Source organism: Patagioenas fasciata, chromosome 3 (assembly GCF_037038585.1).
Source record: "Patagioenas fasciata isolate bPatFas1 chromosome 3, bPatFas1.hap1, whole genome shotgun sequence".
In the NCBI taxonomy this organism is placed as follows: Eukaryota; Metazoa; Chordata; class Aves; order Columbiformes; family Columbidae; genus Patagioenas; species Patagioenas fasciata.
In genome coordinates, this window is record NC_092522.1 from 2388499 (window position 1) to 2414006 (window position 25508).

At 38.8% G+C, this 25508-nt stretch overlaps 1 protein-coding gene and 1 non-coding gene across 2 annotated transcripts in view; one reads left to right on the plus strand and one right to left on the minus strand.

Annotated features, from left to right (window-relative positions):
- VRK2 (VRK serine/threonine kinase 2) overlaps positions 1 to 25508 on the plus strand; it is a 39662-nt gene that overhangs the window by 1309 nt on the left and 12845 nt on the right. Inside the window, exons 3-8 of the mRNA XM_065834579.2 lie at positions 6997 to 7052; positions 7588 to 7657; positions 8488 to 8575; positions 8686 to 8794; positions 10055 to 10147; positions 18539 to 18671. Of these exons, the coding sequence (XP_065690651.2) occupies positions 6997 to 7052; positions 7588 to 7657; positions 8488 to 8575; positions 8686 to 8794; positions 10055 to 10147; positions 18539 to 18671 (549 nt within the window). The remainder of the gene's footprint in view (positions 1 to 6996; positions 7053 to 7587; positions 7658 to 8487; positions 8576 to 8685; positions 8795 to 10054; positions 10148 to 18538; positions 18672 to 25508) is intronic.
- On the minus strand, positions 12141 to 12212 carry TRNAC-GCA (transfer RNA cysteine (anticodon GCA)). The gene has a single exon. It is a non-coding gene; the product is annotated as a tRNA-Cys (tRNA).

The following is a 25508-nucleotide window of genomic DNA, read 5'->3' on the forward strand; positions in this document are numbered from 1 at the left end:
GAGAAGCTAATCCAGAAAGAGCTGAAGAGAGGTGAGCGAGACAGGAGAGTGCAGACAAGTTCGACTGCCTGCCAGATATGAACAGCACAGCCCTTTTATGAAAGTAAAGGTTAACTTTGCCAGCTATATCTTTTAATAAGTATTTTTACTGTAGTGGTGTAAAGATTTTGATGTGCGTTGTTATAGCTTAATTTCCCATTAAGGGTACTCCATACTCCATTAATCTATAACAACGTTCTTGAGAAATTTTACAGTATCTCTGCAAAATATATTTACAAGGGCTGCATGCCGTCAAAGTTTTTGTTCAGTGAATCCAAGCTGCTGAATGCCATTTACTGAACATGAGCCCTAGGGTGCAAATAGTTTCTTCAGGTGTAGGGCTTCTGATTATATATTTGAAAGTGACCGCTACCTACAAGTTCTGTCCTGCCTCACGAAAGTTTTCCCTGGTTTTGCTGTTCTTTGTTCCCATCTGTGCCATTTTATCTGTTTCTTTGTTGATTTGTTCCTTCCCTTGGATTCCCTTTGTGTTTTTCTCTTGACCAGAGCAAACCCAGCAGCAGAAGGCTCACAAATACCAATTCCTCCCAGGGCTCCTGAAGAGGGGACCTTCCTCTGCTGCCTGAGTAATAGAAGCCATCTAGAGATGTTCATTCAAGAATTACTTTTGTTGTAGTGAGAGCAATATGGATCATAAGTGAGAATTAACTATGCTGTTGTATGTTAGAAGTTTTATTTTATTTTTGTTACTGGTACTAATTTGTTGTGAGACACATCAGAGCTGTTATCCCTTGAGAAGAAGGAGCAGAATAGAGACCAACCTAAGGAAGAATGTGACATATTGGTGGTCACACAACTAGCTTGTAGCCCTGTGGAGAACAGTGGCAGTACACTGGAAAATTAAGCAATAGTTGAGGAGGGTGCTACTGAGAGCCTCACATTATCTCATTTATCTTCCTGATCACAGTCAGTAATTAACACCAGTCTTTATATAAATCATTCTCTAGTCCTGTTGCAAGCACTCTATTAATGCACAATTTGGACTGAAAATTTAAACACAGAAAGGTCACGCAATGGTTTGTTAAAATTCCACTGTCACAGTGAAATCTGCTGTACGCAGCACTATCTATTTGTAGGCTTCTTTCTCATGGAACTGATGGTTCTGCAAATTATTTAGTTTTTATATTATATGCATACATGTTTGTTAGATAGTGTCTTTTAAAGTAGAACTTATTACATTGTAAATGTATTTTGTGTGTGTGTGTATATTGTAATGCAACTTTGTAAGATTTAGGTTTTGAAATGATTTTTTTGTATCTGGCTTTGCAGCAGGTGTTTAGATGTTGCTGTTTGACTGCTATTTTTGCATGTGTTGTTACAATATGGGAAGCTCAGGAGAGTCCATAATGATAAAGCCACAGTTGAATTCTGCCCTGCTTGGAGATCCATCACCAGTATAACCAGCCCACTATCCTTTCCTTTTCTCTTCCCCTACCCCGTATTCCAAGAAGAGGAAAATAATGTGTTTGTGGCCTTTTCTGTTTTTAAGCTTGGACTATAGTACGCTCTGTCATTGATATTCTGAGGCCTGATGTTCTGGGAATCAGGCTGAGGTGTGAGAAAAAGGTTGTTTCTATTTCAGAAAGAGTAATTTCCATGGCTGTGAGCAGGGGTGTACATGTGTCAGGGAAGTGAAGCATTGATGGGAGCACATTCTGTCATTGTCATACTGTTCATTCCTTGGTTTGCGTTTGGAAGCCAGCTTTAGCAATTGATTCTATAGAAATCAAGTACTTCAGCAGTTGCTTAAATTAACTTCACTGAAAATATTTACTGTAGTATGGCAAATGAATTAAAAATGCAGTAAAAGTGATACCTAAGGTATGTATTCAGCATGATTGTTATAAACTCAATGGAAAGAATATTAATAGCAAAAACTTGTAATTAGTAGCACTAGCAGGTAGCTGTCTGGTTAGGGATGGATTTTTCTTAACCTTCAAATTTTAAAATGCATTTTGGCAAAGGTTTCATTGTACCTGCAGATGTGAACCTCAGTGTGGAAATAAATTTCACTGGCAGACAAACACCACTTGAGGAAAGAATTTTTTAATCTAGTCCCTAATATTAAACTATATAAATACACATATCGAGAGTAGATAACCTATTTTTTTCACCCTGTCTCTGGGCAAACTAAATTGTAGATTTAGCTGAATTTTACTACTTGGTGATTACTTAGAGTTGACCACGTGGTACAGGATCAGTCTGCTCCGTCTCTTAAAGGTGCCTCTTTTCTTTTCTTTTTTTTTTACACAAGTGAGCAGGTTGTGTGTGTGTGTTTGTTTGTTTTCTCTTCAGTTGAGGATGTATTTCTGAGCAGAATTATATGGTAACAGGAGGAGCTTTGGAGGAATGATAGGGCACCTGTTGCCTGATGGAAGGCACTCCCTTCAGTTGTCTTTGGCACCTGTACCACACTGCAACTGGCATTTTATCTTCTGAGTGGGCACCATGTCAGACGAGCAGATGGGCTGGAGCACAATCTTGCCAGAAAACAGTTTGTGCATCAAGTTTTAAATATTGGAGGCTTGGACTCCCATCTGAGAGGGCTGTAAGAGCAGACCATACCAAGCTTTTCTGCCTGGGGTTAAAGAATATGTCATACCTATTTCAGCTTAGAGTAATTAACTTTGAAAGTCAAACAGTGGCTTCTGTTGCTGTGGAATACAAAACTTTGGCTCGGATGAATCAAGATCAAGGCTTCATAGAAAGATGAGTGAGAAAGGTAGTAAAATTTCTTATCAGGACTGAATGTTCTTAACTTGGAGATATTTGCAGTTAACTGCCATACAGTTTAGCAGTTAAGCAGAATTTTCTACCAAAACCAGTTTAGTTAAGTCTTGCGGAAGATGGTTTCACAAGCATGGTACAGAGGGCTATGTATATGTAATTTGTATAATGAAACTCAACATTCTTAAAGCTACTTAGAACAAGAATCTAAAAAAACCCCATTCATAACCCTTGCTCAGGCAAGTCTGTTCAGGAAATGATGATGTGTCTTTAAAAGTATGAGTAGAAAGCAGTTCTTCATTAGGTGATGTTACAATGGACTGTACATACCCTTCAAACACTGAATGCTTCAGTTCTTGGGAAGTATTGGATGTCACAAAGGCGACTGGGGGGCAGCAATGTGCTTTGTTCGCCTTTAAATATTTGCCTTAGTACACTCCATATGTAGAAAATATTTGAAGTTGTGTGTTAAATTACAGATGCTACTTTTAATTTATTTGTGTATATTTTGTTTTCAGTAACTGTATTACTACAACTTAGATCGTTTTTTATTGTTAGATGCTCTCAGCAGTACTCCCCTGTGTTTGTTAGCCAACGAATTTAATAGCTCTTGGCTTGACTTAAGCAGGGTCAGAATTTTTCCAGCTTTTTTTATAGGTAGCCTGTAACTTTGAAGTGTGGCATTTTTGAGGTTAGTTTTTAAAACTAAGCTGACAATACCATTCCTCAGGATTAGTGAACCAATGAAACAAAGCAAACATTAAATACTAGCAACCCAAGAACTTCTGAAAATTGTTTTATTCATGTTTCCCAAACAAATATCGTCAAAATATCCAGCAGTGGCAAAGACACCAGCTGTGGACAGGAGCAGGGGTGTTTTTTCAAACTGCCAAATCAATGCTGTTTTCTTTTCCACTGTGTAAACTTTGTCAACAAAACTGGTTCTGTGAGAGCCATTGAAAATATTTCGCCATATTCCAAATGTGACTGCCACAAATTAACTGCTAAAACTACAACAAGCACGTTTGAACTGGCAAACAGAGCTGGCACGTTTCTTTGTCAGACTGCACGCAATTGTGCTGTGTGGTTGTAGGAAATCGCAGATCATCCAGAAACACTCTTTTGTTACCATGTCTTATTAACATTTAGAAAGCTACATTAATTAAGGTTGTGGCACTCAGCAACAAAACGGATGAAATTCTCGATTAAAGTGGATGATAAGACCATAACTGCTGTGCCGAGGTCAAACTAGGGAATTCTAGACATGGGTTAATTTGAGGTAAGTTATTTGCTGTGTTGTGTAGGCATAACAGTTGGAAATTATGGCAAAGAATGTGAATCTTCCGCACTGCTTTATTTTAGAGTGCATTTTAAATTTGTATGCTTTTCACTGGCATGGTAGCTGCAACAGTGGGATGAAGGGGAGGAAGGGAAAATAGAGCTTTGCCCTTTGCCAATGTTTTGTCGCATGCAAGAACGAGTCTCACAAAAACAGCCACAGCTCCCTACACAGCTTCATCTTGCACCAGTGTTCCCAGTTCCCAATTACGCAGACAATGGTTTCAATTGTGTGCGTACATAAACACACCTCCCCCCAAATGTAAGGAGATTGTGCATCTCTAGTTGATAAAAGCACCATGAACTGTAAACTGGGAACTCTCACACTTGTTATGCTATTTGAAGATATCCTTTGCACACATAATTTCACCATATAGTGCTCCTGGTACTCTGTGTGTGTACTTATGTGCCATCAGAGACCTCCTGCCTATCAGCATTGCTCTCCTGCAGGGTGTCTGCTTACTGTCCTGCAGTCTAGCATTTAACTGATTGTAATATTATAAATAGCCATGTGCTACCACACAGAACGAGGCTAGCACATGGCTAATTACGAGTATGCAGTAATTAACTATGAGCTAAACTCGCAGGAGAGTATGTGGTGATAGTCTATGAGGTATGTAATCAGACTGTTTGTTAAACCTTGGGAGCCTTTCCAGTCTGTTAAGTAACTATACATAGTAATGAGACAATTTAAAAAAAAAAAAATTATGTATGTTTATGGACAAAAAATAGTCTGTCTTATTTCTGAGCGGCAGCTAAAGTGTTGCTGCTTGATATATGAATGGTTAATTAAAATGATGTTACAAAAGGTACGCATGCAACTCCTGCTTATCTGTGTGTATGCAATTAATTGTCTAAGCATTATCTGTGTAAGAAGTTTAGAGTGTTATTCATTGTGAATATTATGCCTTGTTTCATATATGTGCAGTAAAAATAATAACTGTTTCCCCTTTTGTAGATTGGAATGCCATGTTACCCATTTTATGGAGCACCTGTTCCTGCGTCTTGTTGAGCTTTGTTTGACTTTTCTCCCTTTTCACACCGTAATGATTGCCAGTTAGTTTGGGTTTTATTTTTCTTTGTGGTATTCTTTCAGTGTGACTCCAAAAAGCATCCACACTGGCATAGCATAAGAACTGTGGGGGTTAGACCCTTTTGCTGGGCTACCTCCCGTTAATTGCTCTTCTTCATTACCCTGACAGCTGTTACTGTCTGTTCCAGATTACCATGAACGAGGCCTCTCTTTATAAAATGTCAAGATGTCTACAGGGAAGTTAGACTCTTTCAAATACATTTAATTTGGTACTTTTCTATACCTACCAAACCTCTATTAAGTAACTTGGTATTAAAATACATTTTCTTATACATAGGTTCTTTCCTGATCTGTGTCAGCAAGGGAGTACATCTAATCCTGTTTGTGCAATGTGATGTTGTTGAATATAACAAACACATGGCATGTGTTCCTTTAAGCTGATGTCTTCAGCTATTAACACACAGCCTATATGTGGCAGAGAAAGATAAAGACTTAAGCACCTGTGCCTTAATTCCCAATTCCATACAATAATATGGTAAGAACAAAGTTTACCAAAACTTCCTTCCCGGTTGCATGATAGTTTTAAAGTGTATTCTGAATGTGACTGCTACTCATTTGAGTCTATGGATAGTTCACACCTTCCAGAGCTACTGTTTCAGGATATGTTCATTTTATCTTAATGTGTTATTAGCACAGAAGAATTCACATGGGGAAGTGTCAAGCAGAAGGCAGTGGGGAGCCTGCGGGTGTTTGGGGTGTGTATGCTGCCAAATTCAACCCAGATGCTGAATAGAATTGGAGGAAGATGGCAGCTGAAGGAGTCTGTTATAAAAATGTTTTTGTTCCCTGACCATCAAAAAATGTAAGCTTGGTTGGTTTGAGCAGATCTAAGTTTACTTGATTTTTATTATGCGGATAAAAGTAGTCTATTTTTGTGTGTGCTCATAGTTGAAGTGTTTCACACCTGGACTGTTGTTGGCATTTGATCATTATAAGAAGTTTGAAAGGGACACTTATTTCCTTGGAACTGTATTCTTTTTAGTTTTTTTCAGTGATGATTCTAAAAGATGATTTAGTCTCATTAAATTTTAATCCCAGTATAGCTCCATGTAGCTTCAGTAGTATCAGAGAGAACTGATAGTTCTCTCAGGGTCAGAAGAAAATAGGATTGCATTGTCTGTGCAGAGAGGTTCTGTCTCCTGGGCTGTAATTGGCACATGTGGTCAATTATTGTTTTGAAACCTCTACTTGCACTAAGAGGCAAAATCCCTTGTCTCCCCTTCAGGCAGGTGCTGGCTGTGCTACCCCTAACTTAGGCCAGGGTCTAAAGAATGTCAGGACAGAAATCAAGGTTCCAGAGCCAAGTTAATTTGTAATAAAGGAAAGCAGACAATCCTCTCAAGGGCATAATGTAGGTTGTAACTTTTAAGTGGTGTCTTTGTCACGACAGTGGATTGACAGCAGCCACGTACAGAGGTTATCCAATTGACTGCAATGACTTAAACATCGTCCATTATAATGGAATGCCTCATTGTGGTGCAAACCTGCAGTGGGGACATCCTGCTTACTCCTTAATTAGCGTTGAGAGAGAAAGTTCTGAAAATGTGGTTTAAAATAGTTTCTGTACTTGTTATTTAAAACTTCTGTGTGTGTGTCTGTTGTTTTCATTTTGTTTTTCTTTGAACTTGGCAAAACTCTGACCTCTAAAAACAAGAATTCAGACAAAATATTGGGTATCTTTATTATTTTGGTCGCCTGATGCGATCTTAGCTTGGTCTTTGTTTGCAATTATATTTTGTTGCATACAGTTTGATCTCCATCTCTTTTTCATTTTGCAGCCTCCCCTCAAACTCATATTCCTGTAGAAGATGATGCAGTGCATGTAATTAAAGTGGTAATGTGCAGATCTCATTTCTAAATTGTTAACTTCTATGCAGTTCTTTCTCTTAATGATCTGTCCTTATTTTCACCATTGGATCTGTATTTCATGCTTGTGGCTTTTGGATTTTTTTCCCCGTTTTTTGGGGTTTTTTTTGTTACTTGATCTACTTTCTCTGCTTGGGGATGTATTTGGCATTTCCCTGACACGTAGTATTTCCTTGACTTGATTCTTTCCTTTCCTTGATTACTGCCCTCAACAGTTTCATAAGCAAAGTCAGACTCTGAACTTAAACACACCTGATCTACAGTATTTCTGAAAATAGTGTCTTAAACAATTCCTGAAAGAATCTGTGTTGTTTATGAAAATGCATTGCCAAACAACTTTTCTTCTTAGCTCCTTATTAAAATTACGTTTCACATGGCATGGTATATGGGAGGTGGGAAAAACGGGGGGGTTCGTCCTCTTTGAATTTCTCATACACTTTTCACTAGAAACTGTTGTCTTTCTAATGCTTTTTTTGATACTAAGTTTGCTTATTTCTCAACAGGAATATCTTGAAAATGGCCCCTTATTTTCTGAACTGAAATTTTACCAGAGGGCTGCAAAACTAGAGCATAGTAAGTAACATATCAGTTTGATTCAGGAAGCTTTAAAGATAAATTTGGGTTTGACTACATCTAATAAAAACTGTTGCTTTAGAGCTTGATAGCCAACTCATTCCATATACGCTGAACTAATCCTAGTTGACGCTATAATTTTAGATTGCTATAGATTTCTTTACTTGGATGTCATCATGGTCCTTTCTGATCAGAAGGGACAACAGAAGCACATCATATTTATTACGTGCACACTGCAGAGTGCACAACAATGAATGGCCTCCAGAGAGAGCCCAGCCTTAGAACACAGCTACTACACGGACTAATTGGTGACCGTATTTCTGCTAGTAACTATTTCCATGTGCAGAGCTAAGAGTTTGTGTAATCTTCACAGGATTTAGTAATAATCAAGGCACTTGATTCTACAGCCACTTAAGCATGGATGTGATTTTTTTTTTTTTCATGAGAACTGTCCTAAAGACTTTAGATGACTTGGTTTGCTGGTAGACATAAGCACTTTTGATAGGTTGAAGCATTCTGTATTGAATAAAGTAGAGCTTCTAAATGAATTATTTCTTCAGCTATTGATAATTGCTTATCTGCCTTCTAGGAGAACAGAGTACCACATTGCTAGAACAAAAACCTGTTTCTTGTTTTGCAGAATGTAGAGAATTTCACAGTAAAGTTATGGTCTGAATTGTCTCCTACACAAACTGGCAAATAAGTCGTATTTGTTTCATTTGAAGTCTTGGCCTGATAGCGAACACAAAAACAGCAAAAAGAACCCCACACCTCACTTGAAATACTCTAGCTACCTTTAACCCAATGTTATCTTTTTGTTATTATTACAGTAAGAAAATGGATGAATCTCAAAAAAATAAGATGTTTAGGAATTCCAGTGTTTTGGGGATCGGGCTTGGCTGAGTACAAAGGAAAAAGGTAATATGATAAATAAATTGAAATTAAGGCTCAAATTGACCGAAGTCCTTTCAATCTGATGCAAACTTGCAGTCTTGTCTTAAAGGATTCCTCTCTTTATTTCCCGGTAGCTATAGATTCATGGTCATGGAGAGACTCGGGGAGGACCTTCAAAGAATCTTTGAAGATTGCGGAGGCAGATTTAAGAAGGAGACTGTTCTGCAACTTGGGGCACGAATAGTATGTACAGAGTGAGAGGAAACTACTATGTCTCAAACTTGCTGAGTTCAACTAGAAAATTGTCTTTCTAATATAATTCCTCTAGATAGATCTTGAGTTTAGAATTAAACAGGTGTAAATGCTATGTATTTTCTGATTTTTCATCTTTTTTAAAAATAAAAGCTGAAGAAACTCAAGAACCTCTGCAGACTGGAAGTTGGTGGGCTCAAACTAAATTATTTTTCTAATAGGTTAAAAGACCATACACTTCAAAACGTGTGTCTAGACTGAAATGTGTAAGCCTATTCTCATATGCTTTAACATGTATTGATTTTTTTTTCGTGTCTGAAGGGTATTGTATTAGACATCCATATTTGTCAAAGTTCACAATTGCATGCCTGAATGCAAAATTTTCAGTGTGTTTGAACACACTGATTGTACAGACCAGGATTAGGCCAGTCTGCAAATATCAGTCTTATTTTCAGATGTGCGTAGACTGGCACACACTAACGGAAGATTGTATTCATGCTCCTTTGTAATATCATTTGTATTGAGAAAGGCTGTTATTACTGAACAGAGCTGCACAACAAGTGGAGTAGAGGCAGTGGTCATATGTTACAGGAAGAGGAACTCAGAGTAAAAATGACAAGTTTTCGCAGAAAGAGTGTCTTAGTGTCTTTTAACCTAAATAATTTAGGGTTTGTAGTCACATAACTGAGAAACTTGTAACACTCTTTGGACTCTCCAAAAGCCAGAATTAGGTTGTCTTTTGTATGAGCTGCCGAGTGCAAATGTTTTTTTTAATAACAATTAGGGCTATCGTATCTCAGTAAGGAGCTGAAGAAGGATGATGATGCAGGGGAATGGAGACATGAAATGCACGCCACACAATAACTGGCAGGATCAAGTTAGTATTCAATCAACCCTGAAGGTTTATATGTTCTTTTTAAGAGCTTGGCACTCTCACCATTTCCTCCAGTGTTTTATAAAGTACTAGTTTCATTCTTGCTTTGTGACCTTAGAAGCTGATACAGGTAGCTACCCAGGGATACCTCATGCAAATATATGGCTTGTTTATGATTTGCCATCAGCTCTGTGCCTGATGGGAACAGACCCTGGGGACAGACCAGGTGGTCCTTGTGCTCTTACTCAAACCAGACAGCTCAGTCTGTCTAGCCTTTGGTTTCACTGAATAAGTGAGAATTATTTGGTGGTAGGGTTAGGGGCAGAGTGGAGATTGTGATGATGATGATGATGTTTTCTGTTCTACTCCTTTCCTAGTTGGATACTTTGGAATATATACATGAAAATGAGTATGTTCATGGTGACATTAAAGCAGCAAATCTACTTTTGGGCTACACCAATCCACATGAGGTAAGCATGTTTACTTATCTACACTGTTACTCTAATGTGTTTATAACTGGTTAATAGTTTTAAGTTATTATTAAGTTTAAGTATTCTGCATTAACAGTTCTTTTATTAAGACAAGTTTATGCAAGGACATTCACATCCTTATGACAAATCTGAGAGTGGCTCTGTGGAGCTTAAGGTCTGAGAAAGCGGAATGGAACTACTTTGTTCCCTTTGTGCTCTGCTGACTGGGGTACTGGTATGGATGGTAAACTAATCAAGGCGGTAAATTAGAGGATCTAATTGCTGTTCTAGATTATGCCAGTTTAAGCATATCAGTAGAGTTTAAGGATATGGTCCATTGTGTTTTCATTCTCAGGAAGTTCTAATTTTCTAATACTGTCATGAATTGTGTTTCCATGCATTTAACTCTTATGTTGTGCTCATTGTACTGGATATAACAGGTAAGTAGGAATAAGGTTTAGTCTAAAACTAAAGCTAGCTTTGAAATTGGAGTGTTTTGGTGAAACGTTTTGAAACAAATCTTTTGATCCTGTCATACTCTACATGTTCTTCTGATGTCTTCTTTTTTCTTCAGCTAGTAAAATTTAAGTATGCTTTTTTATTGGAAAAAATAATTTAGGAAAAAAAAGGACATCTCTAGCTTCACTTCAGTGTAATTAGCTGTAAGCAATACTTAATCTTTTCTTTCAATTTTTGTTTTTCTACTGCAGTGATAAGAAACAGATCTTGCAAAACAGCTCACTGCCATTAGAGGTTAAACAGTTGAACTATGTCTGCTTTTTTTACAGGTTTCAAGTTAAATGATTGAGTCAAATTTAACTTTTCAGCATTCTAAAACACATAGTTTGAAAACTATAATGACTGTTTAAAACAACCATGTTCTTAGACAGTGGTAGCAGCCAGTACATAATCTCAGTTTATGGTGTTTACCAGCCTGCTGAATCCAAAGGAGGAGGCTATTTGGAGGCAAAACAATCTGCTATGCAAACACATTAACATAACGCAAATGGCTTTTTTTTTGTCTTGGCTATTGTGTATTTTTATGACAGTGAGATATGCTGCTGTTTCTCACATTGAAATAAGTTTGGAAATGTCCATTTACAGTAGTCATAAAATTTTAAGACATGTAGCTGACTTTGATCGGCTGCTTTTGAATTAGCCAGCTTGTGGGGTGATTTTCTGATTTGTTTCTGATGTTGTCCACATGAAGGTTGTGCTATACTAGGATTTGGTTTTCGTGAGTAGTAAATTCCATGACAAATTAAAAAGAAGGCACCTAGGAATTACGGACAGAGGTTTTAGGTGGAAATACGACTTGTTATATTTAGTAAATAAATCAATAGACATTCCAGTTTAAGTAGCTCCTAGCTCAAAACATACAAAGTGTATGGTACTGCTGAAAGCTGTTGTGTAAGTTTTTCAGTTAAATTTCTTTTGCATTGAATTTTTTCTATAAAACATTTTTAAAAGTTCACATGCTGATTCAGAAGAGCTAGCAGGAGACAATTTCTAATATTTGCTTGCATTCGTAAGGTAGGAATCTCACAGATTCAGGTAAATGAGTACTTGCATAGAGGATTTTGCATTTGTCGTGGCCTGGCTATTTGCACGCGCTATTAATTTACATGTAATTTTGCCATGAAAGTTGCTTCTTCCTATTCCAAACATGTCCAGATCCTAAGTAAGACTTCATAATGTTGCAACAGCCTTTTCTACAAATCAAGCTGTCTTTATAACATGCTGGTGAGTTGAATCATAAAATCACAGAATAGTTTGGGTTGGAAGGGACCTTCAAAGCCCGTCTAGTCCAATCCCCCTGCCATGAGCAGGGACATCTTTACCCAGCTCAGGCTGCTCAGAGTCTTGTCCAGCCTGGCCTGGGATGCCTCCAGGGATGGGGCATCCACCACCGCTCTGGCCAACGTGGGCCAGTCATTTACTACCCTTATTGTAAAAAATAGCTTCCTCATGTCTAGCCTGAAAAAGAATTTTAAGGGGGCACCCGGATTTGAACCGGGGACCTCTTGATCTGCAGTCAAATGCTCTACCACTGAGCTATACCCCCACATATTTGTAATAAATGTCATATGTATTTACCAAAACTGTGTTTTGGGAAGCTCTGTGAAGTATTACTGCTTACTAAATATGACAACAATGTGGAATCTCCTGTTCTGTAGCCTCCAAGGTGTTGTCGGAAATGCTGTGTTTTAATTTGGCAGTCTTGTACTAACCTTGAACGCTTCAGATAAAACCTCAGACACTGTTAGTGCTGCCAAATGCCTGTGAAGTGTTTTGTCCAGCCTTCCATCTCTGCTGAAATGGTGGGTATCTGGAGTGTCTTGGTCTTGTTTTTTAAAAACAGTGCAACTGAGAGGTGAAATAATCAACCTCACCTCAAAATAGGGAGTGAGAGCATCTAGCCAGTGGCAAACTCAAATTCGGGCATACAAGCTGAGAAACCTGTAGTTCCAGTGGGAGTTGGCATAATAAAGCTGTCTGACCTCACAATTTCTGTGGTGAGTTTTTGGTCAGAATTTTATGCTGGTGAGTTCTCGCTCTTTAGGGTCTGGGATTTTAAGAGAAAACAGATTTGAAGTATTCTTTAATTCTAGAAATTTCTTTTTAAAGGAAACCCGTAACTAATATCTTAAAAATAATATATATATTCAGAATATATTTCCATATTCTGTTTTGGTGAAGAGACATAAATCTCTTCAAAAAATCATATGTACCTTTATACTCATCGTGGTGCTTTTTTTGTCATGTAGTGGCTGTTCATGTGAACTTTTATGTGTGAACTAGTCATGGACTTCCTGCAGTTCCAAAAGACATCATTTTTCTGTTAGACTTTCTGCTGCTTCTCTCTCTTCTGTAAATTAACCTGGTACGTTTACACCACAGCAAATAAATATCATAGTCCCTTTTTTGAAAGAACCGGTGAAATCCATACTGCTATCCCCTACCTTCTGTGGCAAGGCTGAGAAACAAATAAAGTAAAGGTCCTGTCACTCTGTGACCTCCAAATGATGTTTAGAAATGGTTAGAAGATCAGAATCAAGTGACCTCAAAGAGCAGCTTGCTGCAGATCTATTCAGTAGAAGGGAGCGAGGCCATTCAGTGAGTTACAGGTCAAAAGATCAATTCTCTGGTCAATATGTTTCTGAGCACGGACCCAGCACGATGACTGGCAGAACAAGAGTGATGTACTAAGGGAAGTACACAGCCCGCGGACCTTGGAGAGGCCCGGACCAAAACTTGAAGTGATCAGACCTATAAATTACAGAACAAGTGAAGCACTGTCTCAGTATTGTGGTGAGTTAAAGATAATTTGGTGCGTAGTAGTACCTGTTTGTATCATGAAACAGAATAAGTGTTACTGACATAGGCTCTAAAAAAGAAATTCAAATCCATTAAATTCGTTTAAGATATGATACTATTAAAATGGCCGAACGATCTCCAGACAAAAGCTTAAAATAAGAGTTTTTAATAAAAGAAAGAATGTTTGGGAGAATGCCTCTTCAAAACAATTACTGTGTAGTATTTTCCCCACTGCCCATGGAATATATGGGCAGACTTATTTCAGTGTTGCAGACTCAAGTCTGCACCAGAAGTTGCCTATTTGGATTTCTAAGCTGTAAATTTTAATTGCATTCGCACCTCAGTTCTGATTCTGATTTTAAGCATTTCTTAGGCAAGACAGTTACAGAATAAAACTCTCAGATGTGATTATCATAGAGAGCCCTAACCAAAAAGGAAAAAAGAATACAAAAATGTTTTGAAATCATAAGTTTTAAGAGCAGCTTTCAGTGGAACAGCATAGAGGATACAGAGCTCACATATTGATCATATGGGAAAAACACACAGGAAAACAATTCCAACTTTAAGCTGTCTTTCATTGTGAGATGAATAATTTTGCTTCCTGCTCTTTAGTCCAGTATGACAGATTTGCTAAAGAGCAGGTGAATTGAGAAAAATGAGAATCTTTTCTGTTCTCCTTTATGCATTTTTAGGAAGGATACAGTATGCAGAGGTACCATACAGAAACAGTTTTAAGTCATGGATGCTGCCTGATCTGAGATGTCGCTTCACAATTGGATGGCGTTATTTTTTTCATCAGTCCTGCTGCTACATTTGGATAGAACTGTTTACACTGGCTTATTTTCTTTTTGTAGTAATGACCCAAGTATCTTAGACTTCAATGGATTCCAGCATTAGGGCTTGCCACTGACAAGTCACGTAATATTTCTTCCCCTCTTTCATTTGCTTAACCCACTTTCCTCCTTCCTTGGCTTTTATTTTGTGAGAGATTCCATTTCTATCCCAAACCCTGTGCTTCAGGCTTCCTGGCCCAAGAGGGACTTCAGTCGACCTTTAGCCTTTTTGTCATGTGTCCAGCTGAAGTTGACAGCACTATGGCCATTAGCAACTAATCTGCCTCTTATTAGTAGGTATCTACTTAATTATTTACAGCGCATTACATAAGCCTATTAATGGAATCACTGGAAAGAAAGCGTACAAAGAAAATCACTGTATTGTTATCCTTTCAGCAATGGATCTCCTGCTATGTGTACTTCAAGATAAAGAGAATACCACAAGAATGCAAAGTGCCAGGCTTGTAACTTCCCAGATCTGGGCAGTTATATATCATAACATATACAAGTTGTAAGAATTTTCTATGTTTAGCAGATATTTAACACTTTGGGTATAAAGAACAGTGATGGAGTCATGCACAGAAAGGACAAGAGGACTGCAGAATCTACAGCTGGTTGCGTGTGCATATAAATAATTATTTGTGCCTGTGTGGCAGTTTGCTTGAATAAGATGGGCACGTTCATGTTTGCATGAAATTAAGTGTGAAGACTTCAGAAATCTGGCTCCTAATCGATAACAAAATCTATTAATAACAGACCGTGCTAAGCACTGCTGAGTGTACTGCAGGCTGGGATGTGTAAGAAAGAGAAACTTGAACAAAAATGAATTAAAATAAAGTGCGTAGGAAGAAGTTTACAGGGTAAGGCAGCTTAACCCAGCTGTTCCAGGTTTCTATCACTTGTTGCACCTTCATCACCCATGTTACCATTTCTTGTTTCAAGTGTCTTGTTTATCTTACTCTGCATATGTTTTGTTCTCTTTTTGTTCTTATTTGTTTTGTTGTTCCTAAAAAAAAGCATGCAGATGAAAAATATTTATGATATTGGAACACATGCTAACACTGACTTGATTTTTCTCAATATTCTTTAATACTCATCATCTTTTCCCCCTTCCTATACCCTTAAAAAACATGCATCAACCCACAAATTTGTTAACTATCCCTACTCACCATGTTCTCAGCAAATTTGGAAGGGCACGTTGTGTTACATTAACAAAAAGTGACAGCTAGCTATAAAGAACTATATATCTTTTTAATGATGAAAGGGTTATAATGAGAACTGATAAAAAGAAATTAACGGTAATTTAAAATAACGTAGTCATTCTGATAATGGTTGTGGCAAGGTTGTAACGGTGCAAGCTGGTGGGGACTGATTTCTGTTGGTGGCCAAGAGCCTTTGCCTTGCGAGTCTACTATCGGTTTCATGTATGTGGAAAAAGTGTCATGTGAAAGTTGTGGAAGCGAAAAACGGCAGAGCTAGAAGGAAGCTCAACAGTGAGATTCGTGACCAGCTCCTGGAGCAAACTGTGGTGCCACCATAGATGTTTCTGCAATTGCATGTGAGTGGCTTTAAGAAGTGATTGCTGCTTGGTTTCCAGCTCTTGCCACCGAAGTCAGGGTAACCTAAAGCTACTTCTCACCTTTAGAGGGGTTTTTCAGTGTAAATTTTAAAGTGCTCTGCCGATACTACTACCAAGGGTACCTTAAACAAATCTGTGGTTTCAAGATGGATTAAGGGTACATAGCTGCTGTGATTTCTCTGTAGGATAACTGCTAACTTCTTTACGTAGTTCAAGTTTGACAAGCAAATATCTGTGGCTACCTTCTAGATTGCTGGTTGTTAAGATAATTTGAAAGACCACCAAAGCTGGGCTGCCATATGGGAATGTCTATCACATAAGGTAGCGTTCCCAGCCCAGACAGAATCAGAGAGCTGGCAGGGATGTTTTTCTTGCATTGTTTGTTTTTAACAGTTAAAAATCTCTTTTTAATAGAAGACATAGCCTGGATTTTTAAAGGTTTAAATCCGCTCTGTATTTCACCTTATTCTATTTGGTCAACTGTATGTGTCAGAAATCTATAGTAAGCAAAATTCAAAATGTACCAGTTAGCCTGGGAAGAATACACCTTCTAGCCTACTCTCTCCTTCCCAGCCCACAAAGGATGCAGAAGACTCGTAAAACTTGATATTAGGGTAGTTTTAAATTAATTCTCTCACACCAACTGTGGGCTCAATTAGGGCAGGTACCAGAGCATCAGGAATACACTGGAGAACAAATGCAGGAGAAAATCAAATCGGTCAACCCAATGAAGTTTATGCCTTGTCCTAGATTTTTTAAACCTGCCTACGGTCTTTAATCTTGTATCACAGTTTGTATAGTCTGTCAGGTGAAAAACATCATTGGGAATCTTAAAAGCCTTCACCCTGCAGGAAGTGAGTGCTGCATCCCAGCTTACACGCTCCAAATCAGCACAGATCCTGCAGCAGAAACAGTAAAACCAAGAGACCGGCCATCCCAGGATTTGAAGTTGCCTGGAGCACAAACAGGAATCAGTAGTTCAACAGAATGCAGTACAAAATAATGTGTTTAAGTTTTCTTGAGGGTTTTGTTGTTTGTTTTTCCTCTGCTCGGAGTAACGTAATTAAATTACAGTGAGTGACAGAAGAGTTTATTGTAGACTTTTAACGTATAAACTTTTTTTAGCTAAAGAGGAAGCAAAGCTGAGGTTTGAATAAGAGAAGTTTTCCTTTATAATATAATAAGATTCAGTTGAAATGATCTCTGTATTCTATCAGATGGTTTAGCTTTTGCCCCAGAGATCAGTTCCATTGGCAATATGATACCAGTCTGGAGTATTTTTAGTTTTTTTTTTTAAGTGAAAATACCATACTTGGATAGCTATTAAAAAAAAAAGGCAATTACCTAATGTGAGAACTGGTCAATGTGAGGAGCAAAGGCCAGGTGGGAGTGTGAAAATGAGAGTGAGAAAATAACCTATGGGATATTGTGGGGTGGACAGATTGTGATTAAATTCCAGCTGCTTTCAACAAGTTACTGCTTGTCAGCTGCACTGCAATAATTGCCCGTGTGCATGTATTAAGTCTACCCCTGTTGGGGGGTAGAACATGTTAATCTGAGCTTCATAGCGCGGACTTGTGCCCTTAATCTAAATTATGTGAGTGGCAGAATTGACGTGGATGCGGTTCTGCGTGCGCGATGCCTATAGAGAAATAGAGGCGTAGGAGCCAGATGGCATGTTTGGGTTTGTCTTGACAGGGAGCAGAAGAACTGAAAGTAAAATTCAGCTCTCCTGAGCTGTTCTGTTTTCAGCTCCAAATATCACAAAAGTGAACAGGACTAAGTTTAAAGTAAGTTCATGCTTTCACAGTTAAGTCTCAACAATATACAAGTGCATCTCCTGGATAACATCATTCAGAACTGAGAGGCTTCCTCCCTATGGTTATTAGGTAGCTATAGTAAAGTATCTTTGGAAAAATAAGAAATAAAATCACCTGTGCCGGGCTGGAAAGGTAAATGTGGCAGAATGCCTGAGCTTGCTACAACATACACACTGGGGATCCAGATGGTTTTTTCTTTTACGCTGATTTAGCTCTATGGATTTGCTTCAGAGTAACTTAGAGTGAAGTCTGTGCCTTTTTAAGATGTATTATGAATTCAGGAGTGATTTGGGGCAGGAGGGCTAGTTTATTTTGCTTTATCTTAACACTTCACGTGGTCACGGTCCCTGTCAGTGCTGGAGCCCTGTGGCCAGTCTGGCTGGGGGAAGCTGCTGCCTCTCGTTTCCTCTGGTTTTAAGTTGCCCCGCTCTTATGAAATTGTACAGTCTCAGCTGATGGAAAATTCGAACAGAGATGTGTATGTGCCTGTCTAAGTAAAGTGAGGAAGGGATCCCGTAAGCAACGTGAGGATACATAAAAGGCATATTGCAGTTCATGATGTCTCGATGCCCACCTGGAGAGGGGAGAGCTTAGGAGCAAAATAAAAAAGACTGAAATTCTGCTCGACTCTGGAATAAGAATATAGTAGTGGAAGGATTTAAATGGGGAGGGCAGCTGTTATAGCCCCCAGTTGTACATATTTTATCCTGAGGCACCATTTGGTTTAATAAAATTTAGATCTAAGGCTGTCCTTAACCTATCAGTTTCTTAAGACTTAATTATAAAGGTTATACTTGCAAAGGACAAAAGCATTATTCATTTGTCTGTTCATGTCTTCCAGGTTTATCTTGCAGATTATGGACTTTCCTACAGATATTGTCCCAATGGGAACCACAAACAGTATCAGGAAAATCCTAGGAAGGGCCATAATGGGACAATAAAGTTTACCAGCCTAGATGCTCACAAGGGAGTAGGTAGGTTTCTTTTTTTTATTTCAGAGAAGTGATTACAGAATGAGTAATCAGGCTGTGTGAGCTGATGTATACAATAGAAGTAGTCCTGGGAATTGCTCAGGGTTGATCAGACCCTTGTGTGGTGACTTCTTGTACCTGAGAATGCTTTTCCAGGGCTGCAGGGGGAAGGGGGCAGCACGATTCAAACCGAAAGGCTGCTGGACGTACGGTAGTGGAAGGTGGACCAAGATGCCCTGAGAAGAGCTTGCCGTTCAACTTAATTAGTTCATGTTGGGAGTACTGGTTTGCGTTTGCTCTCCTCTGTAGAGGCAGAGGCAATATTTTCTAATGTTGTGTTGTCAAGGAAAAATGTTTCGAGTCTGCACTGTCCTTTAGGGAGAGCTGTGTCTGAGTGTCACCATCTGTGTTATGAGAGGATATTTCAAGATGACATTCCTTCTGCCAGGAGAAAAACCTTTTTTGAAGCCATAAAGTGTTAACTTTTTGTAATCTTTTTCCAGTAGCCTTTCATATATCTTACTTATTTAAACTCACTTTGATGGTATTGGAAACACATTTGCAGGTAAATTACATACATAGTCCTTTTATTGGATATTGATTGTACTGCCTTGCATTCCAAGGCAGACTTAATTCAACAATTCCCTAATTAGTTAAAGTCATAACCTATGTCTTGTATTCATTTACCATTAATTAAACCTTAGCTGTTTATTACACTGCAGTCCAAATCCAATAGCAGACCCATAGAGCCATGGAAAAGGGAATGGGAGGTCAATATCGAAAATATATGGTGCAAAGTCCCACTGATGGCTGCATTGTTCGCAATCAATATGGTCAATGCAACACAACTTTCTTAGTTGCTATGTCAGCAAGACAAAAAGTCAATTCTAATGTTATGCTAGGTAAAAAAATGGTGATTATTGAAAAACTTTGACTCTTGCTACAAACCACTGTTTTTGTTAACTTTTCTTTCCCCTGTCCTCCCCATCAGCCCCAAAATCTTCTAAAACAGAAGGAATGGTTTTCTGCTGCCAGCTTTGCTAGGATCATGGTGTCACAAGTGAAAACTGTCGTAGAAATTTGTGCTTGTTAATAGCTGCTGAACTGTTACCTTAAACTAATACTTTCTAACGAGTTTTAGTTGGCACAAACAACTGTATATTATTGCTTTTTCTATTAAAAGGACCATTGACCATGTAATGTAGAGGGTCTTGATAATTTGCCGGCGCTGTTAAAACCTGAAATCGTTTAACTCTGGTCATTAGGAAAAATGAAATAAGACTGTCAACTATTTGCTACTAAGACAATTGCACAATTTCACCTGCAAAAAAATACTTTGTGATGAAGAGGGCATCTGTTTCAGCCTCTTCTAGCCCTCCCAAGCGTGCAGTGCATTTTCTGGAGATCTGACTCGGGCTGTTTTTCCTGGTAGTGTGAGCAGTGTGGCTGTGTTCTGGTATTTGATGTGGATGCTGTTTGGAGAATAGATGGAAACTGGAGGAGGTGGGATTTGGCAGTTGGATAGTGGTGGCTGGTAGTTTGTCTAGTGGGGAGGTGTCTGTTGATGGGTATGTGGTTGCAGGGCAAATAATTCCTTTTATTTGAAGGAGTAGAGACATTTTACAGATGTGGGTGGTGAAGGGTATGCACAGGCAAGTGTGACTGAAGTTGTTATCTTTTGCAATCTATGGGTTAGATTACCTTGTCAAGTAGCTAAAGCCATGATGGAATTGGTGAAAACTGGACTCCAGAAAATGAAATATTCAGAAAGGCAGCTTGAGGGAGAGTATCCCCATCTTACACTTGAAAATGTATTGCTCTATAATAGCTGCACATGGAAGATGCGCAGATTTTTCTGATGCGCCTGCCAGAAAAGGCTGCGCAACATGATCTGGTATCTTGTGGAGAATCCAAACTCTTCACGTCAAATGCCTCAGCTCTGGCCTTGGAACAGCCTGAAGCCATTAAGGTCAAATTACCAGACTTTCCCATTTGCAGCAGGTCTCTCAGCATCCCAGGGAAAATACGCATCTGCAGCGACTTCTGTTGGAGCTTGCACAGGTCCAGATGGCAGAACACAGCAACTGCTTTCCCTCATCTCATCCCTTGTGTGAGCTTTAGAGCTGCGGAGATGTTTCAGGATACTAAAAGACTTCCACCAGCTGGGGCAAAGGGCTTCTTTGCTCAACAGTTTCCTGTACTCCCGACTCGGGATTGAGTCTCGGTGCAGTTTCACGCACCAAGTGAGGTGGGTGCTCTTCTGAAAACTGTTTGTAGCTGCTGAACTGTTACCTTAGTCTGCTTCACTGTTGGCAAATTGAAGCTACATAAACGGCCTTCATTCTGGTGTTACCCAGTTTATCAGAGTGGAGTATTTTTTTATTTCAATTCTCTTGGAATAGAGTTCTAATTTTTAAATGTTATTTTATATAAATGAGATCATTTCCAGAGGGCATTTCCTGAATGTACATAGCAACATGAATATCTCAAACCTCAAAACCCCTGAATAGTACCAGTTGCTGTATTGAGCTAGACAAATGAGAACATTTTGACTTGCTCATAAAGCAGCTACCTGAACATATAGAGCAATTTGAGGTACATGCTGAAATGTAAAACCAAATTATTAATTTGTTGCTTTCATAAGTTCCTCTTGGCAATGCTTGAAGCTGATCACCTGCTTGCATAACGCCAATCAAATGCAACCACTTCCCCCTAATTTAAATCAACACTGGTGTTCCCTAGTTGAATGGAGAGTTTAACCTACTTGCATGATGACTTATTCCCTTTAGTTTTGTGCTGCTCACCTGGGCCGTGCCTGTGTTTGTGAGCCTTGTAGGCTGGTTCTTCTGTGCTGCGGTGCTGCTTGGGGCCTTCCAGACTTGTCGGGTGTTCACAGGTATTTACTGCAACCTCAGCTGCATCTTTGGCTGTGTCTGGACTTCACTTTGAACCCAGTCAGGGCCCTGTGTTGGCCTTTGCCACAGGATCTGACCCACACCATCAGCGTTCCTGTACTGGGTGGCTCCATCTTATTGCAACGAGCATGTGTTTTTTTTTAAAATGTAAAACATTTTAATTTGATGCAAATTTCATATGGCACAACTACGCTGTTAGTTGTAGCGTAGTATTTGAGTGTATTAATTGTATTCGTTTCTAAAGACCATACTGTACAAACAGTATTACATTTTTGTTTGTTCATTGATAATTAAAGAGAATTATATCTGTACCCAGTGTGCATTTAAAAAGTTGTTACATAGTTAGTGTTAAAAAGTAATATTTGGATCAATGTCTCCTATGGATTTTTGTAGATTTTTCTACTCACTGAGGCATGCAGTCAATACCTAATTTCTCTGGAGATATACTGCGCTTAACATATTGAGTTTTTTTAAATACTCCAGTCCTGTGCATTGAGTGCGTAAGACCAGTTTTAATTTGCTGTCATTGATGAACGTAAGAGTATGAACTGTCTATGTTGAATTCACTCCAGCGTGTATTTTTGTTTGCCATAGATTTCAAGATAACTCTCCTTTTAACAACGCTTCACAGGAACTATTCCCAGTTTTGCCATCTCTTGCGTTGTGTAGATCTCCTACCAAAATCCTTGCAGAACCTGTATCTACTGCTGCTGTTTGATATTAAAAACATAGCTCAGTGCTTGGCCATTTTTCTTTTACATGCAGGAGTTGACTGGAATATATGCCGGGTTCATTTTGTGAGGAAGGATGTGCAAGAATATAAACACCCATGCCTGGAAACGTATTATTTCCGAGCCTGCATGACTTCCAGAGAACTTCAGCTCTAAATAGTTCTGGATCAAGAGGTTTATTTGGTGTCTGTCCATGCAGAGTTAAGAGTCAGGGGGAGCCTGTTGGATTTTTTTGGCAGTCAAATGAGTTATTGATTTGCTGCAGTTCGGTGTGTGTTTCCCAAAGATCGTGTGCGGGACAAACTGTAAATCCTAAAAATAAAAGGAAAATAGAACTGGTCTGGTGAAAAATGAGTGGAACTTTGCAGTGTGAAATAAATAAAATGTTGCGGTTTCTGAGTGTTGGATTAGAAATGTGTGCCCAGCAGAGGAGGGGCTTCTGACCAGGTACCTTGCACTTCTTGCCACCACAGTTTTCTCTCCCAGCCAGATCTTGTGGTGAAGCTCCCATGCGTGTTGTCTGCTCGTTAGGCTGTTGTGATTGTCCAGGACAGCTCTGCCATGTTCCAAATGGGGTTCTCTGGAAGAGCTGTGATGACGCCGTGTTTGCACTGGGTTTCTTTTTCTTGCCGGTATTCCGTGGTGGTGGTTTTTGTCAGTGGGTACTCCAGCGATGTGCCAAGCTAACGGTGCAGAACTGGACATGTGGGAAAGAGATTGTTCCCGGCTCCTGCTGGTGGTTGCCCTGCCTCAGACTGGCTAACTGTACAGAATGGTCTCTAAGCATTAACATTTATCATAAATTTATCTATATTTATCTAACCTTTACCCTGTAGCCACCCACTATTCAGTTAGTGACTATCCTGCTGCAGTAAACTCCTCAGACTGACCAGGACCTTGGGGAAGCAATACTTAATTATTAGCTTTTTCTTTGGTCTTTTTGTTTCTCCTGCCCCTATAGATGCACTGATTTTTGACAAGTCTTGTATTTGTCTGTTTTATTTTAGTCATCCCAACCTTGAGTCAAGAAGTTACATCACTTTTAGTTCATTGATTATATTAAAACTTTGTGATAATAGATTTTAAACATAATTACATTTCTCCGTGGTCATGTTAACATTCCTTTCCGTTTGGGGCTTTTGGATTGATGGCTATGGCTATGGTACGAGCTCGAGTTTGTGAATGAACAGGAACGTGTGTGTTGTGGAGGTTCCACCTGTGTCGATGCAATCTGAGCAACTAAAATGATCCTTGTTAGGAAAAGCTTCCAATCTAAAGAATCACCGATGTTGAAATTATAATGCAACAGTGCTAATTAAAAATAATAGCAGAACATTTCATCTGTCACTTGTTAGCCTGCTAGATCTTTCCAAAAGGCTTGAGCAAGTTAGCTTAATAAGGGCCTTCAAGGAACACTCCCATTTTAATGTGGGTTTCAGACGAATTCTTGAGAGCAGTGTAGTTTGGAGAGCATATTGTGGCTGGTGTGATATCATTTATGTTCTGTTTTGGAATAGGAATCTGCATATGAATTAGAGGCTCAGATAGTTGCCAAATCCGGTATATGGAGATAGAGAATATATTTTCTTCTCAGGGTGGGTTGCTTCAGTGATGTTATTCTGAGTTACCGCTGAACCCCGTGCCTGCATGTTGAGTGTGTTTGTGGTGTGTCTAAAACTCCTGAGAGCCTGACTCTGATTTCGTTGACATGGCTGTTAATGAATTAACTTCAGTGGAATTGTTCCTGATTTATCTTGGCAAGAGTGAGGACAGAATCAGGCCTTAAATCTTAAAATTAACAAATTAAACTATAAAAATCTTGTGAAATAAAATATTGCCAACATATTCCCACAAAATTGTATTTCATATGAGACTAAAGTAATGATTAAAACATTTCTGGTTAATAGAAAAGCAGAAATCAAAAATCTATTAAAAAGAAAGAAAAAAAAAAAGAGCCAACAAGGTTTTAGTTCACAGAGAGAATTTGATTTAAATAAGTACTATTTTGAATGTATACTCTTGTAACAGTGACAAGTTATCAAACAGAATGGTTTCATTTTTGCATGGCTATCACATTTAAAATTAAGCCAGATTGACTTCTCTCAGTTAATATTTATCAGGAATTCTTGTAATCACCAATTGTATTAGCAGATTGATTTTTTTCAAGTAAACATATAGTTGAGATTTAAGTATTAGTGCTTTATTTAGGCTTAGAACTCTATTCTATTGTTTGTGGATAATATTCATTAAAGATTAGTTAGTTGAATATTTTTTAATGTGTCTCTAAATTCTTTAGGAAGTTGAGGAAGTTGCATCTCTAACAAAGACCGAGCTGACAAAGCAGCAGAAACAATCAGCTTGTGCAGTCAGATCATCCAATGTTGACATTTTCATGTGGTTCTATGAAAAACACATGTAAATGTCTTTCTGTAGTAACACTTGCAGTGACCTGGGAGATAAAGCGATACGGGAGTTTACCATCTCTCTGTAAAACACTTCCCTTTTTAATTTTTAGTGAGGTACGTACCTTTTTTTGGTCTGTTTTCCCCTAGCTGAGGAATGTGGCTTTAGCAAGTGTTATTGGTAAGGTCTCACTTGCACACACAGCTCCTGGTTTGCGATGGCTTTGCCCTCGTTAGTCAGGAAATGGCTGGACGATCTGCATGGGAGCGAGAAGGTAATTAGTCATGGCCAAAACGTTAACTGAGAAGTCAACTTGACTCTCTAGGGACTGTTTTGTCAGAAAATGAGTTATCTTAGGTTAGCCTCTGAAATCTAATTGACTTAGCATTGTTTCCAGATTCATATCAATTAGTCCCTCAGTGGAAAAAAAGCGGCCCATTGTCTTTTTGACAATTTTTCTCAAGAGGCCACTTTCTGTAGCCCATCTTACACAAACAGGTGCCAGGAAAGCGTCGTGTGAAAATTAGAGGATCTGCAATCAAAAGTGCTGCCTGATATGGTTGTAATCTGGAATTGCCATAATGGAAAAAGGAGTTGTGAACACATGTGTATGAATGGAGTCGTTCCACAGTTAACAGGAGATTTATGGCTGAAGAAATCACTACCGAACAGCAAGTGGTAGAGATTGTGTGTTTTTATTTTAATATGAGAGCCAAGTCTTGCATTAGGATGTTGCTGAATCTAGTGCAGAAAATGAACGACACCCGAGGGATGTTGTCGCATTCTGTTAG